At 36.4% G+C, this 13,028-nt stretch overlaps 1 protein-coding gene across 1 annotated transcript in view; it reads right to left on the bottom strand.

Annotated features, from left to right (window-relative positions):
- Window positions 1-4,130: 4,130 nt before the first annotated feature.
- Window positions 4,131-13,028, bottom strand: part of GABRG1 (gamma-aminobutyric acid type A receptor subunit gamma1) — a 53,269-nt gene continuing 44,371 nt past the window's right edge. Inside the window, exons 7-9 of the mRNA XM_066316782.1 lie at window positions 12,847-12,999; window positions 9,556-9,767; window positions 4,131-4,686 (exon numbers count right to left, since the gene is read on the bottom strand). Coding sequence (XP_066172879.1) covers window positions 4,408-4,686; window positions 9,556-9,767; window positions 12,847-12,999 — 644 coding nt within the window. The 3' untranslated portion in view covers window positions 4,131-4,407. The remainder of the gene's footprint in view (window positions 4,687-9,555; window positions 9,768-12,846; window positions 13,000-13,028) is intronic.

The following is a 13,028-nucleotide window of genomic DNA, read 5'->3' as shown; positions in this document are numbered from 1 at the left end:
CTTTCCCTCACACCGTTGTTTCCTTTCCTCCCACCAGTTTTCAGTGCAGATTCTCAGCTGAATGAAAAATGCCCATCACAAGGAGCCATCCTTCAGCCTCCAGCTGCAAACTCCCACCACCTGTCTTGGAGAAAAACTTGCTCATAATCTTGTGTGTTCAGTCAGATGATCCCACCCATCTGTGTGAAATATTAACTAACTAAGAGTAAAATAAAGATAATTTTTCAGGTTTTGTTGGATCTGGCAACAAAGCATTAGAACTGCTGCTGCTGACAGAAATGAAGCAGAAACGGGAGATCGCTGAAAAAGGGAGGGCAGATCTATTCCTTTCCTCCATTTGAACCATTTGTGTAGCAAATCCATGACATGAACCAATGCAAAAAACCTTTTCTAAAGTCTGGAGTCTATTTTACCTCTCCCTGTGAGTCAGTATCCCCCTCCAGCATATTCATGAGGCATGTGGACATCCACTGGGCATTTTCAGGAACAGAAGCACAGTAATTCTTTCTCATTCCTGGCTTGTATTTTTCAGGTATGGAATTCTACATTAGTTTCTATCTCTGTATCTATTACAGTGACTAAAAAATACAATATTATTTCATGAACATGAAAGATCACATTTAAGTTATAACTGAGAGAAATTACAATGAATACTAAAAAAATAATTATATTAACGAAAAAATGTATGCACTAGTTCTCAGTTATTTGGAAAGAGTAGACAGAAATTATGACTGATACAGTTAAATAAAACATATTTTACTTTAGACAGATAGATATTTAAATCCAGACTCTTCCTGTTCACTTTCAATTGTAAGGTTTTCACAAATTACAAAGCACAGTTCACATATCAATTTTAAACAAATGTTTTACTACCATACCAAATAAAGAACAGAAAGTTATAAAAATACTGTTGGAGGTGATTCTCCTTCAAAGTCTCACACAATCCTATATCTCTGAATGCCAGAAAACTGGAGAAGGTTAAAGTCTTTGAAGCACATCAACATGTGAATACAAAACACGTTGCCCAGAGTTCATGCTTTGGTTGCACTGCCACTACATAAAACAGATTCATTCAGACACAGAAGACATGCACTGAAGATCAGTGAGGCACAATCATAGACAGAACCTTACCAAAAAATAACACATTGATCTGCAGTCACTACTAAAACAGACAAGTGGTAAACACTAATACAGAAATATCAAGGAAAAGCCTCTTTTTTTGAAAAATACATTTCAAGAGATGCCAAAGATAGGTGCAGTATAAAACAGTTCTCCAGAATTTTTCCACTCTCTGCCTTTACAGCAATTTCTCCTCTTATGTCCCTCTCTTTCAATGAGAAAATCTCTTATTGAAAAGGCTCTGGCTCACATCCTTAATGTTCAATTATTTGAGCTACTGAACACTCATTATTGAAATTAGTGCAAATGAAGCATGTGTTAATGGCATCAATTCATGATAGCATCGCTCTTTACGACAGTACATAAGCAGTCTCTTTTCTGAGTTCTAGTCTAATAACAATACTAACTAGGAATATGTTTAAATGTGTGCTTATGCAGCAATGGTCAGAATAATATGACTCCCAAAAAATGTGATCCCAGCTAAGAGTAAACAAACTTTTTATCGAGGTAAGTTTGAAAAATGATTGTAGCATCTAACCCAAATTAATTATATTGTCTGTTCCTTGCAATTTTTTTAAATTATCACTTTGATTTCTTGAAATCAAGTGTTTACATCCAGGTTAGAAAAAAAATACATAGGAGTAAAATAACACATTTATTACATGTCATTTTACAGTTCACTGCATTCTCATTCCTATTTGCCCTCACAGTACTATGAGAAACTAAAATTGTTTCATCAGAAACAAATGAAGTACACAGAAAAGTTTGTCGACAGAAGCAAGTGTATCCATAACCCAAACAGCCATAACATTCAATAGGTTTAACACCATTACATTGTTCCATAGAAATTAGAGATTAAGGACTTCTTATCCATCCCTTGCCAATTCTGAATGTTTTCTGTTCTCCAGTTCAGCCACTGGAGGCTGATTGGCAACTGACAACCACATGAATAGAAAAAGCTAACTAGATGAGCCAGAGGAGAGCAGCCTGTGAAATTTTTATTTCCTCTTGTGAAGTGCAAAGTTCTTTTAAGTTTCCTTTGTTTAAACGTGAATTAATGAAACTCAGGAAGTCACTAAATCTGGACCTTGCATTGTACAGCAAGCTGACTACTTTTCAAGCACATATCCAACATACTGCTGAAGCCACCTTCATCCCTCCTACAGAGGAATGTGTTCAGCATGCTGTCAAAAAGCATCAACCTACATTATGGTACTAAAAGTGACATGTTTCTTTTGGACTGAACGTTTTATGAAAATGAGACTCTAAAAAACCAACAAATTCTAGTAGATTAGTGTTGTTAATGGTACATTCCACGCTCAGCCCAACAGTCAGAAGAGCTTGATACTCAGAAAGGTCATACCACAAATAATGCCAGCCATCCTCATCATCTGGGCTTTCACATTCTCTCAGCCACTCCTGGATTTCATAAGCTAAATACTGAAATAAAGTCCAATTTAATTAAAATTGGATCTTCTGTCACACTGCCTCCCAGTACAACTGCACATAATCCCACGTTCTCTATTAAACTTTGGAGCTGAACACTGGAGTAACATTTCCTCTGAAGTGTGTATTGTATATCATATCTTACTATACCTGGTACCAACTAGACTATAAATACAGTAATCCTTTCTGAGAAATTCAGAAGACAGAGCATATTCAACAGAAATATTGGGGGGGTAGGGGGAGCCCTTCATGTAACATTTTCTATTCTTAGCTATTAATCATGTCTTTATCTTTAGTACTGAACATCCTTACCTACAGCCAAATGCTAATCCCATTAATCCTCTTTAAAGATCTGTAAGGTCTTCTGTGTAATGCTGACTTTTACTTAATGCATATCTTAATTTTACCGTGATTTTTGCAAGCTCACTTGAGACCAATTTCTTTTTGAGAAAGGAGGAAAGACTGTACTTTTCCATAATGAAGACAATGGATTTAGAAATAGAAATGAGATACCAAATGCTTCCAGCCAGCAACATTCCACACCAAGAAGTCAGTCCAGAAAGACTACCACTGAAGGATTTCTACCAAAGCTCTCACCACAGAAAGGATGGAGAACTGGTCCTATGATTTTGGGGGAATGTATCCCATCTTGAAGAAGGTTCTGCCATGCATAAGAATTATGTTAACTTCCCCTTCGTAACACGTCTTTCCATTAGAAACAAACAAATATCAAGAAGGTGGTTACCCAGCAATCCATACCACACATTCAATACATCAATACCACTTGGCTTTGGCTCATTGAGCAGCATGTGCAGTAACAGAACCATCTGTGTGCAAAGTGGACCAGATCACACACTGCACTCCTTGGACTGGGGATTTAACACAGTGACTTTGAGAACAATGACTATAGCACTGTTACAGGCCTTCCAAATTGTGTCGATACATATTCTTCCAAATATAAGGTTGATTTTTTTCTCCAACACTGAGTATGCAAAAATTGTTGTCTTAATGGCCAGAATCTTGGCCAACATCAGTCTGTTTTCCATAAAACAAACAAGCAATGGCAGCTGGATAGGAATTTCTGAAAGCTGTAGACCTCTCAGACAACTTCAGGGCAGTCATGACAGTGAAGTAACAGGAAATGGAGCACAGACATAAACGTAATCTAAGGCTGAAAGCCAAAAGTCTGTATTCATGGTCAAGATAAGACAAGCTCAGAATTACCCTTAGGTGTTTTGATATATCCATTGCTTGCTGCTCTAATATCTGCATTCTGTATAAATCTGAATTGATTAATTATCATCTAATCACACTTTTTAACATACTGGAGAGAACAAATAGCTGATTGAAAAGAGAAATGTTACATTTCAACTTTTTAAAATTAGGGTTTAAAAAATCATCACCTTATAGATGAAACCAATGAGAGTAACTAATTCCATTTAATTAAGGCTTTGTTCGTAAAGGTGTAAGAGATGCTACAAAATCCTTCTGCATTATCATTTAAGATTAAAACTGAGAGCTTATGTAGGATGGTCCAGTTAAATAGCATAGCCTGTGATTCTGCATTTGCTTAGAGCTGGAAAAGAATATACATATGTGTCTTCAGGAAAGAAAATCTTAGGAATATTTATTTTAAAATGTTCTCTTCAAAATACCAGTTCTACGGCTGATCACAAGAGGGAGACTACATCATCATATTTCCTGTCATTGTTTCAAATTTTTAAAGCATACAAACAATTTGAGTCATTTTGGACCAGCTCTAATCTATGCTCAGTTATAAGTATTAATGACTGTTCAATTAGTTGGTTTTTTTTCTTCTGAGTTTGTCAAACCTCTTGAAACTTACAGATAAAGATAGCCAATCCAGTAAACAAGATTGAACAACGCAAAGGCAGTTGGAAAGAAGATTCGAGAATAGGAGTCAATTTTTGCTATACGGATGTGTATTCTTCCTTCTCGCCAAGATCCTGTGCGGCAGTCTTCAAAACAACAAAAGAAACTAGCACAGTCTTTTCCTTCTAGGCACTCATATCCATAATCATCATCACGTTCAGGGAGATGATTAATGCTATTAATTGGAATTAGTGTTGATCCAGGTCGAACAGCAATTGCAGGTGGTTTCTTAGGAAAAAAAAAACAAAAAAGGGAAATATAGTTTTGTGTGTTTTTATCCTCACATTAAATAATTCCATAGGCTTTTCCTGGCAATATAATCACCTTCAGTACAACATACAGAAGTTCTTATATTAAAGAAAAAAGTTTGGAGAGCTTAGAAAGTGATGAACTGCTGTACATAATTAGTGCATGCAAGCAAAAGATCATGAATGACTTCCACCTGCTACAGAGAAAATTGGGTTGTTCTGGGATTTGGGAATAGTAGATAATTAGTTACACAGACAGGGTTAGCTGATCCCATCTACACAACACAGACAAACATTTTGAAGTCACTCACTTCTTGACAACTGGGTCACAACCAAGTCCATAAGCAGGCTATAATCATCACTGACAAAGGAATGATGGTCCTCCCATGTTTTGGAGTCTAGGAGGAGACTGAATGTGTTTCTGGAAGCTACATTTTCACAAAAATAAAAAAGCTAATGGGTTTAGCACAGCATTACTGGTGAAGTTTAACAGACTGAGGCATGTAAGGCCAGGCTAGGCCATCTAACCCCCAGATGTTAAATCCCTAAACATTACAGCCCCACTTTATAATCCAAGACATGACTCCTTAGGAGAATGCCACTCTAGTCACTGATTAATCCGGCTCTCAGTTCTTACTTCCACTTTCTGGAACCTTCTTGTATCTGATAAACAACCTCCTTGTATCTGATAAAAACTCAGCATAATGTATGTTAATAATTCTCACTAAAAAATCTGGGTGAGTTAGTGCCTAGTACATATAGTGTTTGCTATTCCCTTACCTGTGGCTTTTGTCTTTCAACCTTCCTTTTACTTAAACTAACACAACCCACCTTTCCCCCTTTTATTTCTTTGTTCCTCCATAGTTTCTTTACTCATCATCCTTGTTTCCCTGTGTTTGTTTCAAAAGGTATTCTCTTTCTTCGTCTGTCCTTTATCTTCTCTTTCTAAATCTCATGGTTTTTTTAAACTATTTCATAATGCTCTTTCAACTTATCCCACCCCACATTTGGCATCTCTTCTGAAATATTTAGACCTAAGAGAAGGGTTCCATTAACACCACTCTTATATTATGTTTTCTCTTCTCTACATTCTTCGTATTTTGTCTTGTAAGGCCAGTAGGAAAGGAAGCAGTGAGAAAATCTAACTGGATATTTAAGATTTTAACCAATTATACATGATAGACAATGAAAACACATGAAAAAATATAGAAAGTGAGAAGCCATCATTTACCTTCTTGTTATGCTTTAAAGTCCTGTTGTCCCACTTCCTGGGAATTACTTTAGCCAGCACACAGAGTTCTACATATTGTTAAGGTGATATTCTTTCACTTCAGGGGCATTTTACCCAATATCCCAAGGGATGGTTTTAATGCAGTGCAGTATCCACCATATTTTCAAACAGCTTTATTTAATAAGTGTCTTTGCCAGAGAAAGTTTTACACAGACTGCTGTTTCAAAACTTATTATACACGATGACCTAGGGAGCTAATTATCATCATAAAGGATCTCATTATTCTTTTCAGTTAGGATAAAATACTTACAATACTAGGAAACAGGAGTTACATGCTTCTATCCTAATTTGAGGCATTGCAAAAAAGGGCTTATTTTTATAAAACATGAAAAATAAGTTCAATTAATTTTGAACTTATGAAAAAAATCTTTATTCTGCTGAAGATAAACAGGGAAAGATGCCCATTTCTGATTCACACCTACTCTAGTTTTACAAAAATTTTCTCACTGTTGGTTTTACCCATGTAAGATTTATGGCATGAGTTGTTTCTACTAGCAGGATAAAGCAGGAATCCTCAACACAGAAACACCATGGGAGAAGGAAAAAATTACAGTACTGCTTTCCACTGTTCACATCATCAGCACACACTGGAGGTGGCTACTGAATTACAAGTTTGAAGAGGTGGCTTGGGAGAGGAAGACACAGTCATCCTGTAGGCTTAACTACCTACAGGAGATACATAAGATGTGTGTAAGAGGCAATGTGAGGGAAAAGAGGAAAAAAGTCCAACTCCTCACAAGAAAATACCTTTGTATTAATTGTCAGAAACTGAAAAAAAAAAAACCAAAACAAAGCAACAAAACACCCACTACATGTAGATATAGAAGTACATGCTGATTTTATATGGATATGCCTACTGAAATTGTAGATAAAACTCCATGTATTGTGAGATCATTTATAATACACTTTGATAGGATCAAACCCCCATTATTCTGCAATAACACTAATACAAGGACAAAAGAAAGCCATTTTCTATGATCATGGCACAGGTGATACATTCATTTCAGGTGAAATGATGATCAGAACAAGATCCACAACTAATTAAGTTTAATCTTTCCTGCCCAAACTCATTATCCTTACTAATGTGGATTTGCATAAGCCAATTCATACTACCTTTCTTGAATGATGCCAGCACATATTTTCTAAGATAAAACTGCTGTAATCCTTTGTAAAATCTCACAATTAACAAAATCATTTATTGTGGCTTATTGGCATCAGTAACTGGAATAGTAACCATTTACTGCATTTTTTCAATAGAAATAGAATATCTATGCAAGGCAAGTTTCCCAAGGAAAAAAAACACTTGTAAATGAGTTTTCAGAAGGAATTAAACTGACTTTTAAAATTAAACCGGTTTTTTGAATTACATATCCATTACCACAAGAAAAAAGAATTAATAGAAGTCTTTGACAAAAATAAAGGGGAAAAAAGAAAAGGGTAAAAAAAAAAAAAAAAAAAAAAAGAAGAAAAAAGAGAAAATAATTTGTAGTGGTATGATTTCCCATTAACTAATTAGATGCCTTCTTTATTTATTTGGAGCAAGAAAAGTCACAGCTTTTTATCAAACATCACCAGAAAAACTCCTATCAAATTAGAATCCTTGCACCTAAGTATATTAAATTTAATTCTCCCTTTTTTAGAGTAATCTCTTTATTTTGTATGGTCTTAATGGTCTTATAGCCATAACATATTCAAGGGATTCTGTGCAAAAATATTTCTTTTTACAACTTGTTCAAAGTAAAAAGCATAGTTTAGGAACCCAGTAAAACACACTTGAACAGTATTTTTAGTATTATATTGCTAATTTTAATCTTAGTGCAAATTCAACCTATTTATTCAGTAATCCTCATAGTTTCTATCTCATCATTATTCTACATTTAAAATTTTCATATGCACTGAAAATCTCAAAGCTCTTGGCAGATTATTGCACACATGGGCGATGTGTGAACAGATTCTGCAAAGTGTCATTATTTCATTCAATAAGAGCATACTTGCAAACTACTTCAGTTTCTTTTGATCTGTCAGCAGCTGATCTTTAAAATCTGCCTGGTTTGAATAAAGCAGAATTTCCTGATATTGTCCAAGCCAAGGGTAGACCTATCAGCTCTCTGTTCACTAAACGTTGTTGAGACTTCATTGCAGTAGTTACCTGAAATTCAATCTGCTGTGCTGACCCTGGGACACCCCCAGTCCTCTGTTACCTTTCCCCCTCCCTCCTAGCTCAGATGTGGCCCTTGCCAAAGCCTGCATTCTTCTGCCCCTTCTGTTGTGCCCACATTTGTTTCTACCACTAACAGGAAGCAGGTTTGGGGTTTCCATTTTCCAATTTTCCCAGCTGTGCAGGATTCCCTGAGGCTCAGAGTGATGTCTGACCAGGGAAGTATTAACTTCACAGGGAAGTATTAACACTTCACCATGAGCCTTGTCCTAAATACACAGCTGATCCCTTTGGAGCAGCTCACCAAGTCAATCCTAAGGCTCTCCTTTCCCTGCTTTAAAGCCCCAACATCCTCACAGGGCCCCTATAAGAGAGAGGCCCAGAGTGCTGCTTGGAATGGGGGCAGCAGTTCTTGCTGACATGAGTTGCAGAATGGAAATGGTTCATAACAGGGTTTCTGCACTTCTATATCTGCAATTACTTCTCTAATTTCATATCAATTTCTGTTTCACCTCATACAGAGCTGATATTCAGCTGATATTCATCCAGAAAAGGCAACTAGTATTGTGCTTCAGGTAGGCTCCTGCATCTTTTAGGGAGATGATTTGGAAAGGGGCTTTATATTCCTTCCCCTCATCCTCTCCCATGTTTTCTTACTTTAACCACCTTTAAATATTTGTACTGAATTCCAACAATAAATTCTTTGGAAATTACAGTATTTTTACTACACAAACAGAAAGCCACTTAAAATTGAATAATACTCAATCCTGAGATGTGTGGAACTTTACCATAAAACCATCAACTTACCATCAACTTTAAAAGCAGAAGGTTCATTTAGCCGGAGAGAAACATGTAGGCCAATTCAGAAAAGAGTTAAGACAGAATTTCTGTGGTGGGATTTCAGAATACTGGCTAATAATAAACATTTTTCCCTTTGCAAACACTTGTAAGACTTGACTTAAGTGATGCAGATGCAAAGAAATCCTCATACCTTCAGTCCATTTACATTATCTTCACTCTACAGTTTTAGCTGTGGTTCTCTGCCAGGTGCTGTTTTCAGAATCGTGCCCCTACAGAACCATCTCTGTGGGCACCCACTTCATGGACAGTTCTAGAAGCACCACGGGCATGGAATATTATATCAAACCAATCTCCACCTTAGGCTCATGTGTCCTCATTCACATATTTGAAAACATCCAAACCCTTTGCTCACTAGTTGTGTTTACACAAAACTAGTACAAGCCCCCAACTGCAACAAAATGGAGAAAAAAAAATAATACTAGTTAATTATCTCTGAAAGCTATCTTAGCTTTTCTACTTAAGAAGCACTCTTTCAAAATGAAAACCACATTAAAAACCACTCTGTATTTATTTTTTTTTTCTTGTTTGACTAAACTTACAGATGGCTTAGATTTTGCCTTCTTTTCTTTTCCTTTGTCCCCTTTTCTGTTGCTGGTAAAGTAATGTAAGGTGCCGTATTCCATCAAGGCAGCAAACACAAAAATAAAGCAAACTGAAACAAAAAGGTCCATTGCTGTCACATAGGAAACCTTTGGGAGTGACTTCCTGGCAATGGTACTCAGTGTCGTCATGGTCAGCACCGTCGTGATCCCTGTTAGGGAAAGACAGAAAAAGAAAAAAAGACAGAAAGAGGGAAATGTATAGGTAATCAAATCATATTGTCATCGAAAAAGTCATCATCTTGGCTCTTAATTCATGGATGAGTCATGTAAGAACTGACTCCCAGGAGGGGTCAGTGGGTTCAGCACTGATTACATCCATGTGCATTGGTGCTATGGCAAGAATCCAACCCTAGGGATGCAGCAGCTTCCATGGGATCACAGAGAAAGCAGCACATCTCACCTTCCCTTTAAGTCTCTCCCATTTTCAACACACACTGAATAAACAATGACACTAAGTTTATGAAATTTTATCAATCTGGCATGAAATATACACATAAGTACAGTAGAAAAGCAGGTACAAATAAGCACACAAATTTTATAAGCAAAGGGAAGTCCCTTAGCTTGAATGTTTAAAATATTAAGAATTATGCATTCAGAAATAAAAAGTGAGCTATTTATCAATGATTTCAAGCTTTTGGTAAACACAAGAAAAATGAATAATGTTTCCAGTTGTCTGCTTCTGAAGAAGACATAGAAGATCAAATTTGATGACATCCACATTTTTCTGGTCTCATTCTCTAAGTTACCAGATATGCTTTCAACACTGTGTCTTAAGTAATAGGAAATGTTTCCCTTTATTCACTTACATATGAGCTAATTAAAAGAACAAACTGGCCTTAACAGCTGCATGTTCAAAGTCTCAACTACTTCCACGCTTCATTAGTTTAGCATTCATACAGTTTTAACACTTTCTTCCTATATTTGATGCTTCAGGGAGTTGCAAAGCCTTTTACATAGAAACCCAAAATTAAGGTGTGACCTTTCCTTTGGAGAGCAATACTCCAACACACAAATAAATTGTTATTTACATGCACAAGATTATTTAAAACAAAACAAAGCAAACAATCAAGCAAACAAACAGCAACAAAAAGAAAAAAAAAAAGTGTTTCACCAGGCTAAAGCTGTCTATGGCTCATAAATCAAAACATGGAATCACTGGTCATTACAGACTGTTCCTGCAGCAGGAAAGTAGGAATATTTTTCAAAGAGATTTTCCAATGGAACTGCATGCCTAAAAGGGCAAGCAGATAACCACAGATGTCTTCAAAAGTGTCTCACTCCCATCAGATACTTTTGAAAATCGACTTGGCATTTTTCTGTGTATTTAAATATCTGCTATCACCTCAAATATTTTGCTCTGGGAAACCACAATCTTCTAGGATCTTCCAATATATATGAGAGAAAAAGATCCAGCCTTTTCAGTGTAGCAGAACCCAGTACACCCTCTGGGTGGGAAGTGGCACCCACCATTCCCTGTACCAACTTCTGTTCAGAGAGGACAAAAAGAAACACAAATTTTTCCAGCCTTGTCTTCTATCTGAAAGGCACATGAGGCTGTTACAGGAAGCAAACCTTCCACAGGAAAACAGCTACTTGCTGTGTTAAACCTTGCTAAGTTTTGTCTTTCTTGTATTAATTTCTTTCCATAAAATTCTGCCTATTTGACAGGTGCTCTCTTTCTCCTTCTCCAGAACATTTGCATGCAAGAAAAGTCATACCACAATCTGTCACATGATGGCTTTTCCGTGTTTACAAGAAAAGGAGTTCAGAGTTACCTGCAGGGAGCTGTAAATAAGATATTACAAATGTTTGTATTTAATCTTGATGAAGGCTGGTAAAGCTGAAGTGAGAGCTTGAAAACTTCAGTTTAACCATGATAGAGTTCTAGGTTTATGGCATATAAAAAGTACTTTTTAAAAATAAAAACTGAATACAGAACTAGAAGGATACAAATAGTTTCTCCTGTTATAACTATAGTATTGTTACTAGTCAGCATCCACAATGATGTTCAGTGATTAGTCAGTCAAAGAAATCTGATGAGATTTCTGCATCAAGGTCCAAAAACTATCAAAAGTAATTTTCACTTATTTATTCAAGACTTTAGACTCTCTTCACTAAACTTTTCAGCACTTTCAAATAACATAAAGGTAGGATCCAAGACTTAGATTTTCTACCCTTTTCATTAGGCTACTGAGCCATGCTTTTTTTGCTTACTTTCTCTCTTGACTCATTAATCTGGGAGGCTTGCTGGTGGTCCAGTTTCAGTGGGAAAGGCAGAGAGTTAAAGTCTAGACTCATGCAAATTATCTAGTAGGGTCAGAGTGGGCTGTTCACCAGGCTATAACTGATGAGGAAAATTAAGTCATATCTCCAGCTTCCTAAGATAGAACTCTCAGCTCTTGACCTTTCCCTCAAAAGAGGTCAGGCTGCTGACACTAGTTCTGCTATAAGCATCTGTCCCTGCTGAGCTCCAAGTGTGTCCTGTGCAATCCATGTACCTGTTTATCAGGCTTTATGTGGGGACTGTAACTTTTTATGAATTTATGAATCCTAAACAGTCAAACTTAGCAGGCTGATGCCATGCAAAACAGGTCAGCCAAGATGACACTAACAGAATTATCTTTGTATTACAACTTGCAACACACTTCAGTACTTTCTGTAGTAAAAGCAGGTTTTTCTGTATTATAGATTTAACTGCTTGAAGTACAACTTTGGTTGCAAGTTTTATCCTATCTTGGATCTAAAAGGATAATTGAATCATTCTATTAAAAGAAACAACAAAACACAAACAAGCAAAAAACAACCCAAAAACCAATGTCAACAACACAAAAAAAAAATCAACAAAAAAAGTTAAATCAGATTTTCACCATTTTTGCTCATGTAGTAATGCCTTCATTTGTTCCATGATGCTAAGTGTCATACTAGTAATTGCCCCATGACAGTCCTTGAAGATGATAACAAAAAACATAAAGAAGAAAAAAAGGTTTTTATGGGGACAACAGAACATAAAGACTTGGATCAGGATTTCCATGCTCAGCACTGCTTCCTTAAACTCTGCCATGCAACTACAGCAGGATTCCCCTACTGCCAATGCTGCAGCTCAAGAGGGAGAATGACCAATGGTCACAATCTGAAGGAGATTAAACTGTGGTTAATTTACTCCTCGCTGCACATTTGTATTCTTTGGGAGTACCAGATGCTTCAAGGCTGAAAAAAAGACATTCTTACCCAGAGAAGTTCTTGCAGGCACTGCATCCTTATTGATCCAAAATGACACCCATGAAAGGACAACTGTGAGTATACAAGGAATGTATGTCTGAATAGTAAAATATCCCATACGTCTGCTGAGATCAAAGAATATTGTCATAATAATATAATCACCTAAAAATTAAAAAAAAAAAGAATATTTA

This window comes from Sylvia atricapilla, chromosome 4 (genome assembly GCF_009819655.1).
Source record: "Sylvia atricapilla isolate bSylAtr1 chromosome 4, bSylAtr1.pri, whole genome shotgun sequence".
NCBI classification, from domain to species: domain Eukaryota; kingdom Metazoa; phylum Chordata; class Aves; order Passeriformes; family Sylviidae; genus Sylvia; species Sylvia atricapilla.
The sequence above is the reverse complement of the archived record's forward strand: the minus strand, read 5'-3'. Positions and strand labels throughout refer to the sequence as shown.